The sequence below is a fragment of the Charadrius vociferus genome, unplaced genomic scaffold (assembly GCF_000708025.1).
Source record: "Charadrius vociferus isolate BGI_N301 unplaced genomic scaffold, ASM70802v2 scaffold51, whole genome shotgun sequence".
Classification (NCBI taxonomy): Eukaryota; Metazoa; Chordata; class Aves; order Charadriiformes; family Charadriidae; genus Charadrius; species Charadrius vociferus.
In genome coordinates this window covers 2,368,281-2,392,690 of record NW_009646939.1, presented here as the reverse complement: position 1 = coordinate 2,392,690, position 24,410 = coordinate 2,368,281, and the positions used below count along the sequence as shown (strand labels likewise).

Sequence of the window (24,410 nt, the reverse complement as noted above, 5' to 3'; positions counted from 1 at the left end):
GTCAGCTCTGTCTCTGTCCCGGGTAACCAGTTCTTGCGTTTCCTTCTGGAGAGGGCCCACGTTTTCCCTAGTCTTTCTTTTCTTGCTGACATACTTAAAGAAGGATTTTTTGTTTGTCTTAATGTCCCTGGCCAGATTTAGTTCTATCTGGGCTTTAGCTTGTCTAACCTGATCCCTGGCTGCTCGAACGATTCCTCTGTATTCCTCCCAGGCTACCCGGCTCTGTTTCCACTCCCTGTAGGCCTCCCTTTTCCTTTTGGTCATGTCCAGGAGCTCCTTGTTCATCCGTGTAGGCCTTCTGGCTTTTCTGCCTGCCTTCCTCTTTCTAGGGATGCATCGCTTCTGAGCTTGGAGGAGGCGGTCCTTGAATATTAACCAACTTTCTTGGGCCCCTCTTCCCTCCAGCACTTCATACCATGGCACCATACCAAACAGCTTCTTCAAGAGGCCAAAGTCAGCTCTCCCAAAGTCCAGGATGGTCAGCCTGCTGCGCACTTTCCTCGCTGCCTTGAGGATCTCAAAATCGACCATTTCATGGTCACTGCAGCCCAGGCTGCCCTTGAGTTTGACACTGTATCAGTTCCTCCTTGTTGGGAAGGACAAGGTCCAGCATTGCTCCTCTCCTCATTGGCTCCTCAACCTCTTGGAGAAGAAAGCTGTCCTCAGTGCAATCCAAGAACCTCCTGGATTGCCTATGTCTGGCTGTGTCACCCTTCCAACAGATGTCAGGGTGGTTGAAGTCACCCATGAGGACCAGGGTCTGTGAACGTGATATAGAGGGCTTCATCCACTTGGTCTTCTTGGTTGGTTGGCCTGTAGCAGACCCCTACTGTAATGTCCCCTGCTACTGATTTCCCTTTAATCCTGGCTCATAGGCTCTCAGTTGGCTCTTTATCCATCCCTAGGCTGAGCTCCATGCATTCCAGCTGCTTGTTAACATATAAGGCAACACCGCCTCCTTGTTTCCCTTGCCTGTCTCTCCTGAAGAGCCTGTAGACTTCCATGGCAACACTCCAGACATAGGAGTCATCCCACCTAGTTTCCGCAGTACCAATGAGATTGTAGCCTTGGAGGTGTGCGCACATCTCTAGCTCCTGTTTGTTCCCCATGCTCCGTGCATTTGCATAGAGGCTCTTCAGCCGTCTCTTCCTTGAGGCTGACTTGGCTGGAGCAGCTGCAATTCCTTTGCTGGGTATTAATGGTGCCTCCCCATTGGCTCCTGTTCGTCCAGGAGCTACTGGCTCGTCTTTCGAAGACTTTGAGCATGCTGCAGCATAGCCAGCACATTTTGGAGCGAATGGCTGCAGGCCCTCACCAGCACCCCGTTCCTCTTTCCTTGGTACAACGTCCCTTGGCTGGTCACGGGCAAACCCGATAATATATCCCGGTAATTATCTTCCCCTGTCAAAGGTAATAAGGTTTAGTAATAAAGGAACTAGTCAAATGACATTTAAGCTAAAATCTTTCCAATTCAGACAAGCCATAGGATAGCTTTCGTAGTGTGTTTAGTTTTAAGGGGTGTGGGTTTTGTTTGGATTCTTTAATAAAAAATACGAATAGAACAACAAAATTCTGTTTTACTGAATTTTGAGCACATCTTTGAGTGTTTGAATCAATAGTGTGTTTTTTGAAGCAAACCTCCCAGTTATCCCCATTTTATTGTGCTTTGCTTCATGTCATCCAATTGCTGAATCATCCAAAATGGATTTTTATATTTTTTTTTGAAGAAATGAACTGAAACCAGTACTCCAGAGGTGTATCTGATGTGCTTAACTGAATGCTTAGTCTACAGGATCATATTTGAGCTTATAAGTAAAGTTAAATTGTTAAATGAGTTTTGCATGATCTGTGTGTGTATATGATATGTGGACCTTAAAAATACATCTAGTGTAACTGTCACTTTTCCACCAATCTGTATATTTACTTTTGAAGAGTTTATTAGAAAAAATTGCTCAACTAGAAGATCTTTGTACCAAGAAGGAAAAATTTATTCAGTCCAATAAAATGATAGTTAAATTCCGTGAAGACCATATTGTTCGCTTGGAGAGATTACATAAGGAGGCTGGCGGAAGTTTATTGCCAAAAGAGCAAGACGATCTCCTCAGTGAATTGAGGGAGGAATTGCAGACACTCAGAGAACAGGTAAATCTTTAGCTTTTCCTTCCCAGAACAGTTTTCTTTTGTGAGAATAGCTCGTGTGATGGGTGGATACAGGCTTTTTAGCAAAACCAGGCAGAAAAAAAGGTGGATGGGTGGTGGGTCCCTTTATAGAAGCATCTCAAATGCATGGAGTTTCCCTATGGAAGGGGCAATGGGTGGGTTTAGAGCTTGTGAGTTTGCATAAGGCTAATAAAGGTGATGTCATGGTGGGAGATGACAGGCCACCTGATCTGGATTAGGTAGAGGACTAGCTCTCCTTTAAGGAACTTAAGTAAGTCTCCAAATCACAAATCCTCATTCTTATGGGAGACTTTAACCTCCAGGACATTGGTTGAAAGGGAAGGACAACAGGATGCAAGTAATACAACGTGTTTCTGAAGGATAATAACACATGCTAGATGGCCCAGTCAGGGGTGATGCTGTCTTGGAGCTGTGTGAGGAAGGCAAGTAGCAAAGTACATATCTAAGGCTTCAGGAGAGGAGGCTTTGGGTTATTCAGGTGTCTAGTAGGTGTCATACCATTTCTGAGGCAGTTTTGAAGAACAAAGCAGCTCAAGAGAGAAGGCAAATCTTTAAAAACAGCTTCTTCCAAGCACAAGTAGGAAAAAGGAGTAGAAGACCAGCTCGAATCTGTAGCTCATAACTGAGCTCCAAAATGAAGGGGGAAAAACAGTACAGAAGTCAGGACAGTCATTAAAGGACTACAGAACCATTACTATGGCATGCAGGGACAGTGTTAAGAAAGCCAAAGCTCACGGTTGAAACTGAAAAGGGATGTCAAAAGCAGCATGAAAAGCTTCTACTGCTTTATTACCAGTAAAAGAATAAATGGATAAAATGTAAAGTCACTGTCTTTTTTGAGAGCAGATTCCAAGGGAGTAAAAAAATGGGGCAGTTTTAACCACTTCAGGGAATACCTCTTTTCCTTCATCTATTGTGATGTAATTAATGCTTATTAAAGGTAATAGAGCAACAACTAGTTTTGTGTAGCATGGTCTGGAAAACAACTGTTGAATAAAATACTGCTTATCACAGATGGAACAACACCCACGAATTGCAAAGTATGCCATGGAGAACCATAACCTCAGAGAGGAGAATAAAAGACTTCGTTCTTTACAGTCAGTTAAAAAGGCCCAAGAAATTGATGCTCAGACCATCGCAGAACTAGAAAAAGCTTTTTTGGAAGCTTCAGCCACAGAGAAAAATACTGGAGGTAAAAATATGCTAATGTTTTTCAGCTAAATAAGCTTACTGTATTGCTGTTGTGTGCAGTGTAGTGCTGAAAATGTTGTCTGTCTTGATGTATTTTTGCCGTCTTCAAAGTGATACCTGAAGACTGGTAAAACAGGTTTACTTCATTTTATACACGGCCTTCAAGCAAATACAACAGTAGGGAATTTTGGATTCTTGTGCATCTTGTGAACACCACCCATAATCTCATTTTGTTGTCTTTAGTTGTTGTGAAGGCTGCAGTAATATTAATTATTCTTCTGGTTTTCATGTGGACTGCTGCTAATACCCATCTTCTTCAATCTCAATTGCTGCTATGCTGTTCAAAAGCCCACAGATGCTTTTACTTTAGTAAAACTTACAATATTGGAGCTACTCTGTAATTTCAGAGGTTTTACATTTGTTCTTTAGGTCATCATTTATATTCTACCACCATATCTGTGGAAGGGAACTCACTGGCACCTGAAAAGCTGAAAGCACGCCTGCTACAGACTCAAAGTGAACTGGCAAGTTCAAAACAAGAATACGAAGAATTCAAAGAGCTAACCAAGTGAGACAAAACAGTGTAGAAATGTCTTTAATTACTTATATAATTATTTAAAAGTTACTCTCAGATCCTGAATATACAGTCTTAAGTACGTTCTTCGCATGTAAGACAACACCAGGTTAAGAAAAATGGCATGCGCGCAGAATATGTTTCTGTTGAACTCAGTTGCTCCCACACTAGGGAAGAGTCGTGATGCAATCCGAAGGCATGTCTACACCATTGCAGATTTCTTTGTCTTTCTGAAAGCTCCTCTTTATGCTAAGATGCAAAACAACGCATCACAACATGCAGTTGTGCATACCCTAGAGCTCTGATAGTCACCTGCTTAACAGGACAGGGAGAGTTTGGCTTAGTTTCCATGTTGAACGAGTATTTTTCAGCAACTGAAATATTACAAATGGAAGTAGTGCCAGGAACTAAGACTTGATGGGGCTTGGGGAAGGGCATTTTGAGGTTTTTGGTTTAGTGCAACAGTAGTTTTTAATATAACCTCTTTAAGACTGCGAGTTTGAGTCAACGTAAATGTAGAGTCCAAGCACCCCAGAAAACTTTGGCTAGCCCGTTGGTTAATTTTTTTCTCTACTTCAAAGATTTTCAAGAAGGCAATAATACCACTATCTTGAGACTTACTATTGGAACAGAGACTTAATTCAAATTAGGACGAAGACATGGTGTCAATAGTTCATACATATGCGTTTGCTTTGGCATCTAAACAAGAGAGAAAGGTCTACTTTGTCCTTACTAACGTAGTGAAGAATTTACTGTCATTGTTCTCCTTGAGGGCAGCAGAAGATAATGTGAAAGGCCTGAGTAATACCTTCAGTGTGTACATATTTATATTCATACGCAAGTGAATAATATATGTCTTAACTTCATCAACCCCATTACTGAAAAATTCAGGTCCTGTTACTGGAGATATGAAAAAAATAATTGCATTTCCAGCAAATGTAATGTGAATCTGGAAGGCAAAAAGGACCTGATTTTTTTTTTTAAATTATATTTATTTTTATCTTGCACCTAACGCTGTTGCTTTTTATTGATTTCGGTGAATCCAGAGTGTAATTCTAAAAGCATTGGGTACAGGATATTTCCATTTTTGCCTCCCCACTTCTTTTTTTTTTTTTTAAAGTAGCTTTGTACTGTCCTTTTTGCTCATTCAGGCACTAGTACAAGTCTGTATTTTTATCTTAGATTTCTGTGTAGCAAATCCTATGAACTTTATAAATCGTAATATTTTTTACTGATCAGTGCAACAATCCATCTATTGTCCTTGTATCATTAGTTACAATGGTTTATGTATATCTTCATACATTAATTACTTTATTTTCCTGTTCATTCGATGTATTCCATGTTTTGTGCATGTCTTGCTTTCTTGATCATATGTATACATTTTTACTATCAATTACTGACATTTTCTTAGTGGAGAGTTGTCAAACAGAAGTGTGCTTTTGAGCCTCTGGTTTTACATCTGGATTTCACTAAATTTTAAACTTGTTTCCAGTTTCAGAGTAACTGGATGCTTAATTTTATATGCAAGTGGATGCTACAACTGGATAAGAGTAAAATGTAACAATTTCACAATCAATGTATGCTAATTTTTCTGTTGTCCAATAGAACTAAAGTTCTATTCTGTTCCCTAAGTTTTGTTGCTAAAAACATGAGGGAAAGTGATAGCATTCAACTGCCAAAAGATTAAATAGTATATTTTCTTTTGTCTGTAGAGTTTGACCCTACAATTAAGTCAGTAAGGCCAACTATCACAGTAACAGCATGTAGCTCTGCAAAATAGCTAACGAAAAGTATTCCTAAATTTCTGCTTAACTGCTGGATTTCAGTTAAATTACTCTTAGAGGGCAAAATAAACTTAACAGAGCAGCACTTACCAAAAAAAAAAAAAATCTTTAAAGGATTTTCTTTAATCCTGGGAAGCACCAGTTCAGACTTCTCATATAACTGGATAACATTTAAAAGCTTAAAACCATATTGGTATGGGTGATATCACTTTCTCATAAAAGGAGTTGCAGAGCTCTCGGCTTATTTCTTACCATGTAATGGATTTTTTCTGACAAGTTTAGTTATCCATCTGCTTGCTTCATTATGCAAGCACAAATAAGCTTCTTAGCTTTTACTTTTTTTTAATTTTTTAATACAGCAGTGGTGGCTTTCTTCTCAAAATAATGTATTTCAATGTTTGGGCAAGAGTTCAACTTCAGTTTACTCATTGGCAATACTGCAGCTTATTCTTGCTGCTGGGAGGGCATACTGATGGAGTGGTTTTGACAGTAGTAAAATACTTCCTAAACAGGAAAAAGCATATGGAACTGGAATCAGAGCTTCAATCCCTTCGGAAAGCAAACCAACATCTTGAAAACATTCTGGAGGCAACCAAAGCACACAAGCGCCGAGAAGTCTCTCAGTTACATAAGTTACATAGAGAAACTCTTAAGGTATGAGAATAAGTTTAAAGCTGTGCATACTCACCTCTGAGTCGTGTGTGAACATAGACTTTCATTTGTATGATCCCTTAACATAACTAGTGTTCTGGCATGTAGTACATATGTGATAAAGCAGATGCAGTACTTTGTTCTAAAATGCTTACTGAATGACTGTTCCTGTAATCAGATGACAAATCTGAAAAAGTGTAGTGGTTTAGAACTAACCATTTTGAGCATTTTCTTTCATTATTCTGCTTATAGGACTATGAAATGCAATACCAGACAAAGTCTTAATTCCATTTTACAGTTAAAATAAAGACTGCTTTGTAATCTTTATAACAGAACATAACCACTCCAACAAAAGCTTACCAGCTAAGATCTCGCCTAGTGCCACGAATAAGCCCAGACATCTTAGATTATCATTCTGAAGATTTTCAGTGTTCCGAAGAGATGATGGATGACATTTTGAAAGAGCCAGTTCCCCCAGAGATGAACGAACAAGCACATGAGGCCATTGCTGAGGAGCTCAAAGTAGCACAGGTGAATGTTCTGAATAAAGACTGTGTGTAACTTTATAATAAAGTGGGTTTTGGCATGAAATACTTCCCCCCAATATATTTTAATCTACATGGGAAATTGAAGCTCTTGTTGAATACTTAAGGCTTCACTAAACAGTTCTCTAATAATGCGTTCTACTTAAGAGGATTTACAATAAAAATATTGAAAGGGATTTGAGAGTTGAGTATTGTAAGTAGTTTAAGTTATACAGGGAATTTAAACTTCTACTATTTTAACCTGATAACTTGTTTCTGAGGAAATTTCTTTATAAGTCTCTGGTGACACGTACATTTGGAACAACACCCAAGCTTAATATATAATGCATTATTTGAAGAAACCTGCCAAATATTGCTCGTCCACCATTATACCTTAATTGCTTTGTATCTTCCTTAAAGGGCAGGGAAGGTCTTTTCTCAAAGAGAGGAGTGCTACAAAGTTATCTGAACTGCTGTCTAGAAGCTGGAACTAACTTCAGTGCATGTAAAACCCTGCCACAACAGCCCAAACCCCTCTTTGATGCTTACCGTAGTGCAGAGATCCTGTAAGGAATTTAGCTAGTGTGTATTTTGAATAACTTCTCTTTAAAGCCTAATTTCTCCAAGATAAATGTGTCCGAAAACTAAGCGTTTATTGGATTCAGTCCTTGTATTCCCTGGCAAATTTTCTTGTGTTCTGGCAGTTTACTTAGCAATAGAAAAAATCAGCTACTTAAGATACCAGTTTATTTTTGAATATTCTGTTTTCTGTTGTTGCAGGTCATGAAAAAAAAAGCAGTTGATGCTTTTATATTTAATATGCACAGACTGCCATATGGCATGTGAGAATAACTGGAAGGTGGGAGTTCTAATTTTGAGTGTCTGTTGTGTCACAGGAGCAACTGAGCGCAATGCAGACAAAGCTGGATGAGGAGGAAAGCAAGAATATAAAACTTCAGCAGCATATTAATAAACTGGAGCATCATTCTGCACAAATACAGGAGGTGAGAGAACAATGTAATACAGGGCTTTATGTGAATGTGTATATATGACAAGGTGATATCTACCACACTCATACTACTGTGTTGTCTAGTGAGGTCTGCAGTGTTGCTTGCATTTTTGACTTTCGAAAAATGTACGTAGCATCATAGCTCAGGGCTGTGCAGGAAGACAAGGACTTCATTTAACATAACACTGCAGGTTTGGGGTTTTATTTGGTTTTGTTTTAAATGTTGTGATTCTGAGCCTGCTTGATCTTAAATATAAGCAAATAGATGTTCAAGGTGTCTGTGCTTGGTTTTGGCCAATGTCATCATTTCTGGAAAATGGCAACAGTCACTAGGAAACTTTAAACTTTGGAATGCTGAAAACACTACTTGCCCCATTTGGAACTGAACTGAAACATCCTTACTCTATAAAATATTTACAAGTCTTCCATAATCACTAGATTTTATTTAACATAGAAAAGGAAATAAGGCCTGTTTCTTCCCAGATCAGTCTAATTTCTGATAGCTCTGTTCTGAAGTAGATCTCGGCTCCTATGCTGTGAGTTGCTTTTAAATGAACTCTTTAGATAAGGTAATTTCTTTGGTTATATAAATATTTTTTTTTCTTGAATTCCAGATTAACCAAACATCAGATTTAAAGAACAATGCATCTTGTATTTATAATCAGCTGATGAAATACTCTAATACATTATTATTGTTACATGTCTGTGACTTAGCCACTCCTACGTTTCCTTCCATTTAAAAATTTTACTTCTATTCTCAAGCTTCTTTCATCTGAAAGGAATGACTGGAGTAAAGAGCGCCAGGAGCTCCTTGAACAAATAAAATCGCTTGAGAAGCAATTTCAAGACAGTCAAAGCAAGACTGATAGTAAGTTGATGTAATACTGAAATTCCATATGAAGTTTTGAGGTGTTTTAATATTTTGAATCAAGAATAGCACATGCTGAGTAACTATTTGAGTTTAAGATGTTAAAGTCATACTGGTTTGATTTTTTTTTTTTTAATCTTTTTTTTCTCTAATACTTGCAGAATAGATTTTCTCTACCCAGTTTTGTATGGTATACAATATTGAAAATTGTTCTCTGTTAACTCTGAATGTTAACTAAGTTATTGCATTTTAGCGGGTCATGTCTTGGCTGAAGTCATTTTTTGAGTGATACACGAGACTGGGAAGCTGGAAGTGAAATGTTGTGGTTTCATTGATGCCTTCTGTGTTAGCAGAAGTACTGACTTTTTGGAGGGCATTCTTTCTATAGACTATAGGAGTATAGGATACAGTATTTTATAAAGAAAAATATTAACTGAAAATAAAGGGAAAATCCTCTACTGATCTATGGAAATGCAGTGATATTGTCTGGAATGTTTTTGATTGTGCCTGTACTCTTGAAGTCCACATTTCATTGACCTTTTCCATTTACAAATCACTTTTGTGTGTGACCTTCAAGGTTAATTCCACTGAAAATGTGTAAAGTTTTGTGAGACTTTCCCAGGACGTTCTGTAGTGTTACACGTTTTGTATCTAGCACAATTTTCCAAATAATATGTGAAATATTTATTTGGCTTTTGACAGTATTAAAAAGTGAAGTCTGTGACTTGCGCATTGTCCTGCAGTCTGCGGACAAGGAGCTGTCTGCTGTAAAATTGGAATATAGTGCCTTTAGGGAAAAGCAAGAGAAAGAAATGAGTCAGCTTTCTGGTAGACATATGGATGTACAGTTCCAGCTGGACAGTGTCAGGTATGTTGGCAGCGTGGTAAAATGCCTTAACCTCCCTTCTGGATGCGTCCAGTGATTTAGTTCTTTTCTGCATGTGAACTTGCACTTTACATCTCTCATTTAAAGTTGTATTTTGTGTTTATGTCCTTTGCTTTCTTTTTTTCTCAATTCTTTCCATGCCTATTTAAGAGCCATGACGGGGAACACGGTGAAATTAGCAGAAAGAAAATAAAATGAGGCTTCCTTAATTTTGGTTTGTTATAGCATTTTCCCATTAAGGAGAATATGCCTATAACCTTACTGATCTCCAAAAATAAAGCAGCTGAAGAGGCATAGTTTGGTTTGGTGGTTTTTTTCCAATTTAGTCTTAAAAATTAACTGTTACTTCTCAGTCTGGTCACATGAAGCAGGTGACATAATGATGCTGCTCTAAAAATATAAGCAGAAAGCAACTGTAAAAATTAACTGAAGCTTGATTATTGAAGCCTGAAAAGCTCACTATGCAATGGTTGACATTATTATTGGGCGATGAAAATCAGCAAAATTTTTAATCATTAGTGTAACTTAGTTATGTTGAGTTTTGGTGGTGGTGGTAAGTTTTGTTTTGTTGAGTTTTGATTTTGTGATTGGGTTTTTTTCCTCGAAACTTTAACCACATTATTGCATTTTAGCTGGTCATGTCTTAGTTGAAGTCATTTTTTGAGTGATGCATTGTAAGACTGGGAAGCTAGAAGTGAAATTAAATGTTGTGATTTCATTGATGCCGTCTGTGTTAGCAGAAGTACTGACTTTTTGGAGGGCATTCTTTCTATAGACTCTCCATTAATAACATGATTCATAACATGTCTAGAAGCTCTTTTACCCCTCTTTGCTTTTCACTTTTGTGAAAGATCAAATGAAATAAGTTTTTTGAGGCAACAATTTAAAGGAAAATAACCTAGACTTGCCCAGAATATATAAAGATTTTATACGGGCTAATTAAGCCAGATATCAACTAAGCAGATGTAGGTACTCAGGATCATTCTAGCAGAGTTTTTTTGTCCAACAGCTGGCTAAAAAAAAATCTAAATAAATGGGTGAACACCATTACCAAGACATAGTGACTGAAATTTCTATAAAATTTTGTAAGAAGTAAATTATTTCTAAGGATCAGACAGAATACTCTGCCTTCTCTGCCACTGCCACTTAAATTTCCTGTGCCCTTCATGTGTTTGGGGTTTCTGAGTTTAAAAAAAGTTACTGTTTGTCAGTCACTTCTTTCTAAACTAACTGTACTCTGTATATTGTCTGAAGATTCTACAATACAATTGACTGAAGTATTTTTATAATGAAACAAATCCTTATTGTAATATTGTGGGTGGGTTTTTTTGTTTTATAAAGGCTAGAACATGAAAAGATTCTTGAAGAAAAAGCAAGCCTGCAGGATGACTATGACAATTTGCAGGAAGTAGCGAAGTTTGAGACAGATCAACTGAAGCAACAACTTGAGGACAGAAAACAAGAAGCAGAAGCAATGAAAACTGAGCTTTGTGTAAGACAGTCAAGGCTTTTAAAGGACTTTATTATACAGTTACCCATGTATCTAGATTGCTTAATTCCTGTTACTGTATCATTGATAATAGATTCCACAGTAATAATAGGTTTCCTGGTGATCTCATTTGGAAGATGTATGCAGAATCTTTTTTAAAACTTAGTGCGAGATTTTTGCAACCGTGGGCTACAAGACATATCCAATAGCATGATATATTGTTTTTCAGCTGAAGAAGTTGCTCTGGAAGTGTTGAGGGAGATGGGTTAATTAGTAAAGGAATAAGAAACTGCTTTGGAAAAGAATCCTGCCATCGAAATGTAGTGACCTTTCATCTCAGTGCTAGCTAAGACTAGCTTACTTACGCTATCTTTACAAAGCAGTTTCTTAAAAATTTTCATAGTGGAAGTGATCTGTGCCTTTTTGTGGTGGATCACTGTCCTGCAATTTAGTTGATGCTGTCCTTGAAAGCCTGTCAAGACTGCAGTGACTGCAGAACAGCAGTAAGGTTGCTCAAGGGCTTTTGCAAATGATTTTGCCTGCTTTTCTGCAGTGTATGCAGAAACTTGCCTGCTCAGCAAGTTTGCTGCAAGTTTTCCTTTTTAGTGTTTAAAGGAATACTGACAGATTGAAAATTATCATTTTAAATTCCTTATAGTCTAATATCTTGAACTGCTGGTTAGAATTTGAAAAATCCCCCCAAATTAATCTACAGTTGAAAATTCTAATTTCTCGCTTTAAAGCCTTGGATATTGAAGAACATTATAGCTATATGAAATCATTATCAATGGCAGATTAAAAGAGCTGGTTCCTTAATCATAGATTCGAAGGGACCTTGAAGATCATTGAGTTCCAACCCCCCTGCCATAGACAGGGACAGCTCCCACTAGACCAGGGTGCCCATCCAGCCTGGCCTTGAACACTTCCAGGGATGGGGCATCCACAACGTCTCTGGGCAACCTGTACCAGTGCCTCACCACCCTCACAGTAAAGAATTTCTTCCTGATAATCTATTCTAAATCTACCCTCTTCTAGTTTGAAGCTGTTCCCCCTCGTCCTATCACTACATGCCCTTGCAAAAAGTCCCCACTCCAGCTTTGCTGTAGGCCCCCTTTAGGTACTAGAAGGCCTCTATAATGTCTCCCTGGAGCTTTCTCTTCTCGAGGCTGAACAACCCCAACTCTCTCAGCCTGTCTTCATAGGAGAGGTGCTCCAGCCCTCTGATCGTCTTTGTGGCCCTCCTCTGGACTCGCTCTAACAAGTCCACATCCTTCTTGTGCTAAGGGCTCCAGAGGTGGATGCAATATTCCAGGTGGGGTCTCATGAGAGCAGAGTAGAGGGGCAGAATCACCTCCCTCGACCTGCTGGCCATGCCTCTCTTGATGCAGCCCAGGATGCGGTTGGCTCTCTGGGCTGCGAGCGCACATTGCCATCTCATGTTGATCTAAATGTTTACTTTTGAACTCGTCCGGGACAAAGCTAAATATCTTTCTTTTTCCATCTAAGGTTTTATGAGTGTTTTTATTCATCTTAGGAGTTTTAGATTTTAATTTTGGTTTAAATTATTCTACAGACCTTACATTGTAAGTTGTTATGACAACATATATTTTGATATTCTAGAACCTTTTGAAACTCCTGAAAATGGAAAAAGAACACAATGAAAAACTAACATTACAATTGCAAGAAGACAAAGAAAATAATTCAAAGTAAGTTCTAATTCGTGGTGGGGTTTATTTTCATCTGACTTCGTTGTTTTTTTCCTATGCTAAGTCTTGTATTCAGATGGGGATCCTGTTTATAGAGGTCTTTTTCCCCAGCTGGGTGGAGATAATTACAAAATGGGCTTTTTTATTTTATCCAACTTAGAACAACGCTTCATTTTCATGTATTCAATGAACATGACAAATGTAATTTCATGACAAGTATAGTTCTTCATGTCAAAGATAAAGTTGCACTACTGGTAACAGTCTATGGCTAGTAACTATTAATCTTTTGTATAGCACTAAGAAGGTGATAGTTGAAGAACTCTTCAGAAAAAAATAAGTGCAAATAAGAATACACTTATATGACTTTATTTTTGTTAAAGCTGTCTTATGTTCTGATTATATTTCTCGCTACAAATGTTTTCTCCTCCAGAGAGCTCTTGAAAGTACTTGAAAAAGCACAGGTGGAGAAACCATCCTCTGAAATGGTGACACGGTGTGAGCAGCAGGTACAACAGCAGAATTGAATGATTAAATTGTGTGTTCATGGATTTCCTTTGCATTAATAGCAATTTTATTGGTGAACTGACTGTTCTGTAGACTGCCAGCAAAATAAATGTAGAGTTCTAAAGTTTCAGATTGTTTTGTTAAGCTACTGTTTGATTTTTCTGGTAAGGTAAACAACTGAGTTCCTTCTTTTTTTTTCACGGCTTTGCGCTTCACAAAACGTACTTCAAAAGTAATTAAGTCTCTCCTTAACAACTGTTGTTTCTTCTAGGAAGCAAAACTGCAGAAATTGGAACAGGAGCTGGCTGCTTCTGAAGAGTTGATTGTTTCTTTGAAGAAGACAAATGACGCGGATAAGGTGTGGGCTTATTTCTGTTACTGATACCCCGTTTTACGCGTAACGCTGTTCTGTAGTAGAGTTGAAAGCCCACAGCCTTTCTATGATTCTTAGTAATTCTGTGATTCTAGGCAATCCTGGCTGTGTATCTAGGTAAAATAAATCCTACCTTTTACTGGCACGGGACTTGCAGGATAGTAGGAAACTGGTATGCATTCAGAAAAAAACACAAGATAACTGAAGGTTAAACAAAAAAGAAAAAAATCAAGGTAAAGCTGTCTACTGGACAGAACTCTCAACGCATAAACAATGCATAATTCCCCTGATGATTAATAGGGCCTTCCTAGTCAGTGTCATGTCATAATGAGCTAATAGAAAAGGTAAGAAAGGTGGTATAAGAATGTGAGTGTGGGTATCTTTATTAACGAAATCAAAGCACTTCTACATGAAAAGACTGCTGTGGTGTTCTGAAAGCTTAAATAGCAAAAGTTCCCATAGTACAAGCATTTATGCTGTATGCAAAGCAGGCATAAGAAATCACATCATATGTTTACCGTCCAGCATGATGCATGGGTAAGTCTTGCTTTTTCCATGCTAAAAACAAATATTTGACACATATAAGGTCAGAAGAATCTGTATTGTCTGTGCAGTGGTATTTCTTGAATGTGCCTTTTCCCATTATAAACAAATGTAGCTATAGTGGTTTTGTTCTATTAGAAACCCATTAGAGCTAAATCAGAGGGCGAGTCTTCTCTTCTAATGAGCAGAGCAGGTTATTTAATTCTCTATGTAAGTGCTTGGAACAAAAGCCCATGATTTAACAACAAATTTCCTGTTACTCTTTTACATGGGCTTATTGAGGCCTCCTTTCGGCTGTTCAAAATTTGGGATTGACAAATTATACACCAAAGAATGTCCAGTAATAAAATACATAAAATATATCTTTAATGTATTGGGATTAACTTTTTTTATGTTGCAGGAAGTTGTAACTGACTTGATGAGACAGATCCAGGAGCTGAGGTCTTCAATTAATCATAAAACTGAGTCCATAGATGGGCTGACAAGAGAGCTCGAGGATATAAATGTATGTTCTGTCATTTTGAAGGACGTGGTAATGGAAGGCAATGACGTGTCTTATCATGGGTCTCAAACAGCATAACTTGCTGTAACGTTTTAGAAGGAAACTTCTTTGTTTTGACATGTTGAAATCTTCTGAACATTTTATGCCTAAGGCTGTCTTGAAAACTGAACTCTTTCCATGTGGTGGGTAAAGAGCAGTGTCTCTAAAGGGACTTATTCACATACTGTAAACTGCACTCAGCTGACAGTCACATTTAGATTTTTCTCAGAAATTGGCAATTTAAGACCTCAACAATTGAAGCTGAATTGTAAATTCATTTTTGAGGGAGTGAATTTTTATGTTGCTGATGTTACTGTGTTCCACATCTGTAAATGTAAGTGTAAATAACTAAACTGATTTGAATAAATATGATGCATCATCTTTATTAAAATACGTCTGGTTTGCAAACTGATAGAGCAACCCACAGAATACTTTAGATACTGTATATGTATGAACTATGAATTCAAAAGGTCCTACAGACAAAATGTTGGTAAGACAGATTTCTACATGATATGATTATCTGTTTTTTTAAATAATGGTTTTAGTGGTTAATATGTATTGTGGCTAATACATATTAATCTTTTTCCATTGTTCTGACAACTCATTTCTAATATCATAGTTTGTACAGTTTAGCAAGTATCATTCTGATTTTAGTCACTGACACTGAGATTTTACATTTGTAGTTGTCATCATAAGATTTGTGATATACATTTATTTGTACTATGTTTGCCAACTTTCTTTGATAGCATATTTTAGGAAAACATGTTAAAATTTAATTTAATCCTTTTTATAGTGCAAGTATAATCTTGTTCTGGCTGCAAAAGAAGAAAGCAAAGGTATCATAGAGGATCAGGAAAAGAAGATTGAAGAACTGAGGGAAGCCTTGGAGAGAAGACAAATAGCTGATAACATTGAGGTAAAAACATTATTGTTGGTATATTATGGTTATTTGTTCACCAGACCAATTGGATGTGGTTTTGTTTAAAATACTTGTGTGAAACTTAACCTCATTTTTGTTCAAACTAAAGCTAGTTAAGCTGTTCTTAAAGGAATTTTTCATGGGATACCTGACAAATTCTGTTAAATCATCACATTACTTGACATAAATATTTTATAAGCTACTTCATAAAAACCTATGCTAAAAGCCTGGTTTAATTTTGTTAAGGCCACTAAGGAGTCATCAGCTGAATTTAATGGCAACATTAGGTGATGCAGCTGAGAAAATAGGCAGAAGAATACATTGTTTAATATTCTCTCTTCCCTCACTGCTACTATATTCGGTAACATCTTTTCTTTACTCATAACTTTAACTAAAAGCTCCACCTGCTGGAAACAGGTCTAGGATGCATGGTTGATTCAGCTGTGGTTTTGCTTTTTAAAATTGCATCTATTTTTTTAAAATTTGTCTTTTCTATTACTGCTCTCACCATTATTTTGGTGAACATGTCCATCAGTCAAAACCACCAGTTTCTCCTTACAAGCAATTTCTACAAGATCATCTGTCATATTACATACGCTTAGTCGAATCATATAGCACCAATAACGTCTTCCAGAGTTGTGTCTGCTTCTCAAACTATTCTTAAATAGATTTCCACTACATTTAATAAACAGACTGTCTTCATTAATAAGCATATCTTAATTTGACATTCTGAAATCCTAAACTGAATTACCTGCCAAATGGCTCACTCTCAGGTTTCGGGGTGTGGGGGGGTTGTGGTTTGTTTAAACTGAAGTGACAATTCTTATTACACTGTTTTCCTTGAATGTATCTGGCTCCTGATAAAATCATAGTGCTCCTCCTTCTTTGACATGGTACATCAGTTACTAATTTCCTTCATGCTTTCTTGACTGGACAAGAAGAACTAATCCAAGGTGGCATTTAAAATACTAAGAACTGTTTCTCCTTCCAGGTTAACACACCTTGTGTAGGTATGATGCCCTATCAGACAAGGAGGGAGTCTAGATTCTAGAATAAATCCAGAGGTATCTACAGAATAGCAGTGCACTAAAGTGTAATCGCTAATTCAGCGTGAATTAAAATCTACGCATCCTTTTCTGGTTTCTTATTTAAAGAATCATATCTCTTTTTAAGTATGCATTATACTTTAAAACAGTGAATGATTCCAAGTATCTCCCACAAGTATATTAACTGTAACTACACTGTAGGAAAGTTGTCATTTTTATTCTGCAATCAAGACAATGAATACAGAAAACATGTTAAAATAAGAAAGTTAAAAGAATAATGCTTGCTACAATTCATGATGCAAAAGTGGAGGGGAAAAGGGAGATGCTTGTAGCTGTTAGCAATCTTAGCATCAATGACACAATATCTTGAAACAACTGCTTTAAGTAATAACTTTAACATTTCTTTCTTTACCCATCTAATGACTTAAAATAGAGAGACCTTCTGTGTGAAGACTTGCATCATACCACTGATCAACTGATAAGACTGACAGAAGCCTCTAAGAAACATGATTCATTGCTTCAGTGTGCACAGGAAGACATAGCAAAGAAAGAAGCTCTAATCCAGGAGCTCAGGGAACAGGTAAAATAAGGAAGTTATTCTGCTTGGGAGGGAACTGTGGTTAATTGTAGGTTCTGGAAAAGGTTTTACTTGTAGTTTTAGAGCATTTTGTATGCAGTACTCTTGGTGAAGAGCAATGCTCCTTCCTGTAAAAGCAAATTAGTAGTTCAGAAGCTTCTGAACAAAGGTTAGATGACCTAGATAACCCTTACAAACTGGAAATGGTGTCTAGAGATCACAAAAATGCTCTGAAAGCAGAGCAAAATTATCAGTACTTATACTAACCTGAGGTTATAAGCAGTGTAACCTAAAGGATTACTTTTTCCTCTGCTTAACACCTAGCCACAAACTATATCATACCGTAATGGAGGTAATTGTTGAGCTCTATAAATTATGCAGTCTGGCAGTGATTTGGAGCTTTTGCAGACCAAATAGCAATGTTAAGCTTTTGTCCATATTTTAGCTTTAGTTGTCACAACTGTCATAGTGCTAAGTAATATATTTGTGTTGGCAAAAACTCTAATAAGGATAAGTTATTTTGGAAAGAGTCCTTTTGTCATGTTAGCATATTCCCTTTGCGTAAAGTGATTAAATCTATACCAGTAAAATCTTAGCTTGTGTCAAATCACGTTTTGACCAGTAATGTTTGCCAAGAAAGTTCATGATAGTTTTTCTGTGCTAGCCCTTTGAAAGGTAAATTGTGTTAGCAAGGCAAAAAAAAATGAAATACCAACAACAAGAAGAAAATTTAATTTAACTACACAGTATGTGGTATATAGTGTATATATGCTTTCAAAAAATGGTTGTTACTTGCAAATATCGAATGATTAACAGTTACTCGGTAAATATTTAAAAAAAACAACCAACATTAAAGTGAAGTCTAAGGTAATCTAAAATAACATGGTGTACTTAAGCTTGCTCAAAATAGAGATCTGGCTGCTGTTTTCTTTAATATTTTGTGTGTATTGTGAGCTAACTTAATTCTAATTGGGGTTTCTAATAGTTGGGTAAAATGGCAGAAGAACTGGAGAAGAGGAAGAATGAGTATGAACTAAAAATGAAGCAAATAGATTGCTTTGTGGACTCGTCTTCAGTAACATTTCCTCAGGTACGGCATTTGTGAGAGAAACAATTTCACTGTAATGACTGTTAAAACTCATTGAAAGGAACTAATAAACTTTACAGCATGGCTTCAGGCTGGGAGCAGAACTGACAATGTATCAAGAATGGTCAAATCCCATTTACCTTGTTTGTAACTTAAATGTATTATTGATGACCTGTCTGCCAGGAATTTATTAACATATGTCTTCAATTAAGTATTAAAACATGTAATCAATACATAGTTTGTTGGTTTTGTTTCTTTTAACTTGCCAGTGTCCAAAAACTCCCCCTAAGTTTGATGTGAATTTGGCAAAGCTCTTGGAAACTCATGAGCAAGAAATAGCTGATCGGAGGGCTTCTGCGATAAATCTGGAGCACCTCGTACATGAACTGAACGAAGAACGAAGAGCTAAAAATGATGAAATTCTAAGGCTGAAGGTACTATGGGTTAATCTCTACAGGCAATTTGTAAGGTTAAAATAAGACAGACTAGAGAGTTCAGATGTTTAATGAGCTCTGCTTAGTAGTCTGTCCATTAAAGCAGGAAGGTGGTTCTCGGTCTTCTCTTAACCTAGGCTGGTAACAAGTGGTGACGACCTGCTTGAGATCTCCATATATCATGTTTTCCCAAGGACTGAGTTGTTTTGTGTTCATGAATATCAAGTAGTAACATCATTTTTGCTGATTAAACTGTTCTGACGTATTCTAAATCAAGTTTCTAATGAAACTGTAAATGAAAGGGCAATGCAGATCTTCCCCAGAGACTGTGCTTGTTTTCTGAGAAATAGTTTTGTCTTCTATTTTATCCAAAAACATCTTCAACTAGAAATGAAAACGGGAATTGCAATTTGGTCTTCAAATGAAATGTTTCCGATTTCACTTGCTTAGGAACAATTAAATGAGTTGGAGAACTTGCGTCTGGAAATGCAGATATTGGTGGAGAACAACAGGAACTTACAGAGCCTTGTAGAAGCTCAGAGACTAAGCAAGAACAGGTAAAGTAAAATAAAACAAGAAAAACCTGTGTTAGTTAATTGCTTCAAGTTAAACACATATACAGTTTTTATTTGAAATACGATCTTGCATATCGTTCATGTAATTAGAGATTGACATCCTTTCCTCTGAAAATTGTTGAATGGCTTGTAAACTTTATTGTCTTTAAATGACAAATTTTTAAATACAATAAAGTTTTATAAAGGAAATGGAAATTGAATGTAAAATACATTCACAGCCATTTCTGCGTATTATATATTGCCATATCACCTGTGCGGTTATGGATTCAGTAGACAGGAAATGTCCAAATGAATTCAACACAAGTTTTAACCTAGACGTAAATGAAGCCAGTTCTCCATCTTGTGTCTTTGAGGGTAACGAATGAACTTTTCTCTGAAAAGATGGTACGCTGCTGTATACCTCAGACTGGAGATAATCCTGAGGTTTGGTTCAAACTGTAACATGTACAGTTTAATTTTGGACAGAAAATATTTTGGTTTGTGGCTTCTCTTTTGTTTTTTTTTTTTGTTTTCAATTTCATAAAGAACTAAACTGCTGTTTTACACCTTGTGAAAAGAAATCTTAACTGGCAGCAAATAATTCTGTTGATATTTAATGACAATTGACAAATGACAAAAAAAATAAATCACCCTAGCTAGGTAGGTTGACAAAGATTTTAAGTTACTGAAAATGCCCATCTTTTATAATTGTATCAAATTACAATAACTGTTAATCAATGAAGTTTTTCCCTTATGGCACACTACAAGAATGAAGCGGTCCTAGTGGTGTGTTGGTTTAGGGGTTACTTTAATTTTATGGTGTTTGCTTACTTCCATCTAATGTCATGTTTATTAAAAACAAACAAAATTAAAAGTTTCCAAGTCTTCTGAATACAAAACCCTTTTACCTCCTTCTTAACTTTGCAAGACCACTGAGCAACGATCTTATAATGCACGTGAACATAATGAACTCATAAAACGTTTACCTCAATCCCACAGCTGTCTGATATACAGTTGCATAGTTATTACATTTTTAATGGTTTTCATTAAAACATTAGTTTCTCTATACTTTAACAAAGGAAAATGTAATGTTCTTGGAATATAAAAGTTTAAACCCTTCCAGAGCTGTTTCTTGATGTTTAGTATCCTGCATACAAACAAGTGTCAAGACAGCTACACACGCTTACTGGTTTCATCTGGATAAGGTGTTGTTTTTATAACTTTTTCCTCTGTGAGAAACTTTCCTCATTCTTGGATTTCCTAGTGATCAGAAATATCCTGATGTCCAGTATCTCAAAGAGAAAGAGGAGGAGATTGCTGAAGAACGACTCGCCAAGGTACATTACTCTTCTTGTGTCAGTTGTGGCTTCCCTGCTGTGAAGTATTAATATGTTTTCTTCTATTTCATGGCAGTGAAAGGAACGCTGATTTCTAGTGAATTCTAACAGACACAGAGCCTGATACTTATCTCTTAAGGTTTCTATCTTGGTCTAACACTGATGAACTGGGTGTCAGATTGCACAATAAGCGAAATCAGATTCAGATTGCTAAATCTGACTCATCTCCACAGAGCTGGAAAGTGAAGATTGTGTCACTTGCCTAATGTCACGGCTCTGCCAAAGGGAAGTTAATGTCACAGTGGAGGTTGCCATGGATCTCCCAGACAGAAGAACCCCCTGTTAGAGTTGTGCTGTGTATGAATGGGCAGAGATATTGCTGTGGGTCACTTGTGCTGGCATGAAATTGGAAATGCATGCATATAGCAAAGCCATAAACTTACTGGACAGTAGGATGGTTTTGGTAGGATCTGGAATGAGATACATAGCATCAGTTGCGACAAATAATTTTAAATATATGTATATTAAACATCAAGAATGTAACTAATATGTTTGTACTTTTTACAGAATAAAGCAATGGAGGAGATGCTGAAAATCAAAGCAGAGTAAGTTCAAATATTGTTCACTGAACTGGAGACTTGTATTAAACTCATTAATACCAAAAAGGTGCATTTAAGCAATAGAAGTCCAAGATCTGGAATTATAAAAGATGTACTTTGGAAATGTTTACGCTTCTGCAAGACACATTGAGTTCTTACTCTTTCTCATCAGTAGGTGGTAGTAGCACCTATTACTATATTTTCTAAAAGGGTAAATTATATTGGGAAAATACTGTGAAATAGGCGGAACTGTAGAAAAACTTAAAATGAAAGGATGTTTTGAATTGTTTAAAATTATCTATGCCACAGGGTTTTGAATTCTTTTATATGCAGTGAATTCTAAGCACATTCCTCTTCAAATGAAGCTGAAATACTGTTCGTTTATTGACATCATAAATATTGTAATTTTAAACTTAATCTCACTTTTTGCTCTTTTATGCTATTTATTTTTTGTGCTTCTGCCTGGATAATGAAAACTTTATTATTAGAGGATTCCTAGATTGTGTTTGCACTATTGTGGAAGTAGTCCTAGAAATTCAATTGGTTTGCATCTTGGATGAGTAGTAGTCAAGAAATAAAATACTGAATTAGTAGATAAAAATTAGTTTGAAAATGTTGCCCCTGTTATTCTTCTCCTAATCTGTGTTGCTTCAGGATTCATAGTGGCTGAATATATCATATTTGATTTATTTACATTTAATGGAATGCTTTCTATGTAAATAAGTTATGAGGATGAAGGTTACTTTTGAAATTACCATGTTCATAGAAGTTATTAATACTAAATTTTCCAGAAGCCCTAGTCTTGATTAAGGGTTCTTTTGCTATTCGATGCATTGAGTTTTCATACCTGTCTGGTCTTCAAAATAGGCTTTATAGTAGTGTTAGTCTCATACAAACAAATAACGTACAAAGAGGAAAAAGATTCTTTTGTCACCAAGAAAAAGTCTTGATAAATGCAGCAAGTGAATACTGTTTTCATGCAGCAGGTCTTAAACACCAGGCTTCGGTGAAATAAAACTGATGACAAAACCATTTTAATTTATGCAGTATTAGAACAGACATGCAAAATTACTCAAGTTCATATAATCAGTAGACAAGCTGCTGAGTTTGATGGCACGGTTCGATATTCTGTGAGCCTGACAGCATTAAAACGTTTTCAGCAGAGAAAAATGTCTGTCTAAAGTGGTGGTCCTTCTGCTACCAGGCCAAACAAGTTCAGACCATCTCTGAGCTGTTCAGAGGCTACTAGGGAAAAGCCATACACAAACCAGCAATTTAGGGGAAATTTGAAGAGCAGCAGAGTTCATCTGGCAATTTTACACGTCTTAGATGAATTCTTAGTGTTCTTGTAGGTGAAGCGTCTGTTTTCTTTCATGAATGGACTTGTATGGAAATGGCATGTTTGCCAAAAAGAGGAGCAACTCCAAAACACCAACTAGTTTAGAGGTTTTATCACAATCAAGCTGTAAAGCAGCATGTAAATTTTCCTTATATTAGCACAGAGTTCTGGGGAAAATAAATTGTCTTAAAGACATTTTTAGAAGAGGTTGCCTACATGACCAAAGATGACTTACTAATTCAGTTGTATGCTGTTTGTGTTGGTTTTTAATATTATATGATGCTTTTATATTGGCAGATTAGAAGAGACAAAGAATACCCTCAAAATCAAAGAGAATACTTGTCTTGAAATGATTCTGGAGATGGAACGAACAAGAGCTCTGGAGCTGAAAGCATTTCATGAAAAAGAAGAAATTAGATCAAAACTGGAGGAAACATATGAAGAGAGAGACAGAATTGAAAAGGTTCTATATGTATCTTTTTTTGTTGTCTTTACACTAGAATCTTATTCAGCAGAGGTAGAGCTGTTGTTAATTGGACAGTATTCTGAATTAATTAGCCATCAAAGACTGCTTCTGAAAATGTTTTGTCTTGCAGTTTAGTTGTATTTGTAATGCTGTTTCCTGCACTAGTGGAACTCTGGGTATGGAAATCACTGTTGAAATTCATAATACAAATCAAATGGTGCTTTCGCCCTTTAGAGGGATCTCCTGTAGTACCTAAGGAGACATTAGACAAATACATATTTCCTGTATGATATTTCCTGAGAATGAACCAACTCTTGCATCATGTATTACAACAAACTTAAATGTTAGTATGTTAATAGTTTTAAAGAAGCTATTTCTTCTGAAAAGAGAAGGAGGGGCTACAGTTACAAGGTACACAATGTATTTATTAATTACAGGAAATGGACTTGCTGAGGAAGCAAGTTGACTCTCTTGCTGAGGAGAATGGGAAACTACTTGGTCATCAAAACCTAAACCAGAAGATTCAGTATCTTGTGAAACTGAAGAAAGATTATGCTAAACTTACTGAGGTAAGTTGCAGAGTAGAACACAGATGAAGTAATGGCTGGACATAGAAGAGAGCTTAAGCTTTGAGAATGAAAACTAAAATTCTTGCTCTTCTGTTGGAAAGTAATAGATACCTCTGATTTTATGCAGCCATGTAGGTCATGGCTGGTCTGTCTCCTCACAGGCCCCAAACAAGAATCATCCCATTTTATTTCTTCAAGTACATAGCGTAGTACCAGTGTAGATACCACTTATTTAGAAATATGAAAGAAGTAAGTAGAATTTCCTTAATAGTCCCATGTTTTTTGTTTTACAGGAGACTGAAAGACTGCGAGTTGAAAATGCTTTTTTGAAAGAATCAAAAAAATGTGACACATGTAGACTATAATGACACAAATGAATGCAGAGCTGTATTTTTAAAGTCTACAGAAAAAGCAAAAGCCAGTTGTCAAACTTGACTTTTGCTGTGGTCCTAAAATAATCAAGTATTTTAGTTCCTGGATTTTCTGGTGGTAATAACTTTTAGTGAAGAATTTTATTCCAGCTAAGTGGGCAGCTTTCAATGACATATTAACACCTTCCTATAATTTTTTCAAAAACTGATTTTGTGTAGGTGCTGGAAGATACTTCCTTAAAACTTTTGTACCTTGCCGAGGAAAAACCTTCTCACTGGGAACACACC

General features: G+C 36.7%; 1 protein-coding gene across 1 annotated transcript in view; it reads left to right on the top strand.

Moving 5' to 3' along the window:
* KIF15 (kinesin family member 15) overlaps positions 1-24,116 on the top strand; it is a 36,623-nt gene extending 12,507 nt beyond the window's left edge. The window contains exons 12-34 of the mRNA XM_009895023.1: positions 1,933-2,142; positions 3,196-3,373; positions 3,802-3,940; positions 6,243-6,384; positions 6,715-6,912; positions 7,802-7,909; positions 8,677-8,782; positions 9,485-9,650; positions 11,010-11,160; positions 12,778-12,863; positions 13,294-13,369; positions 13,639-13,725; positions 14,684-14,788; positions 15,618-15,740; positions 17,223-17,369; positions 18,352-18,456; positions 18,723-18,887; positions 19,338-19,444; positions 20,706-20,778; positions 21,346-21,383; positions 23,014-23,179; positions 23,620-23,751; positions 24,045-24,116. Of these exons, the coding sequence (XP_009893325.1) occupies positions 1,933-2,142; positions 3,196-3,373; positions 3,802-3,940; positions 6,243-6,384; positions 6,715-6,912; positions 7,802-7,909; positions 8,677-8,782; positions 9,485-9,650; positions 11,010-11,160; positions 12,778-12,863; positions 13,294-13,369; positions 13,639-13,725; positions 14,684-14,788; positions 15,618-15,740; positions 17,223-17,369; positions 18,352-18,456; positions 18,723-18,887; positions 19,338-19,444; positions 20,706-20,778; positions 21,346-21,383; positions 23,014-23,179; positions 23,620-23,751; positions 24,045-24,116 (2,880 nt within the window). The remainder of the gene's footprint in view (positions 1-1,932; positions 2,143-3,195; positions 3,374-3,801; positions 3,941-6,242; positions 6,385-6,714; positions 6,913-7,801; positions 7,910-8,676; positions 8,783-9,484; positions 9,651-11,009; positions 11,161-12,777; positions 12,864-13,293; positions 13,370-13,638; positions 13,726-14,683; positions 14,789-15,617; positions 15,741-17,222; positions 17,370-18,351; positions 18,457-18,722; positions 18,888-19,337; positions 19,445-20,705; positions 20,779-21,345; positions 21,384-23,013; positions 23,180-23,619; positions 23,752-24,044) is intronic.
* The last annotated feature ends 294 nt before the right edge of the window (positions 24,117-24,410 follow it).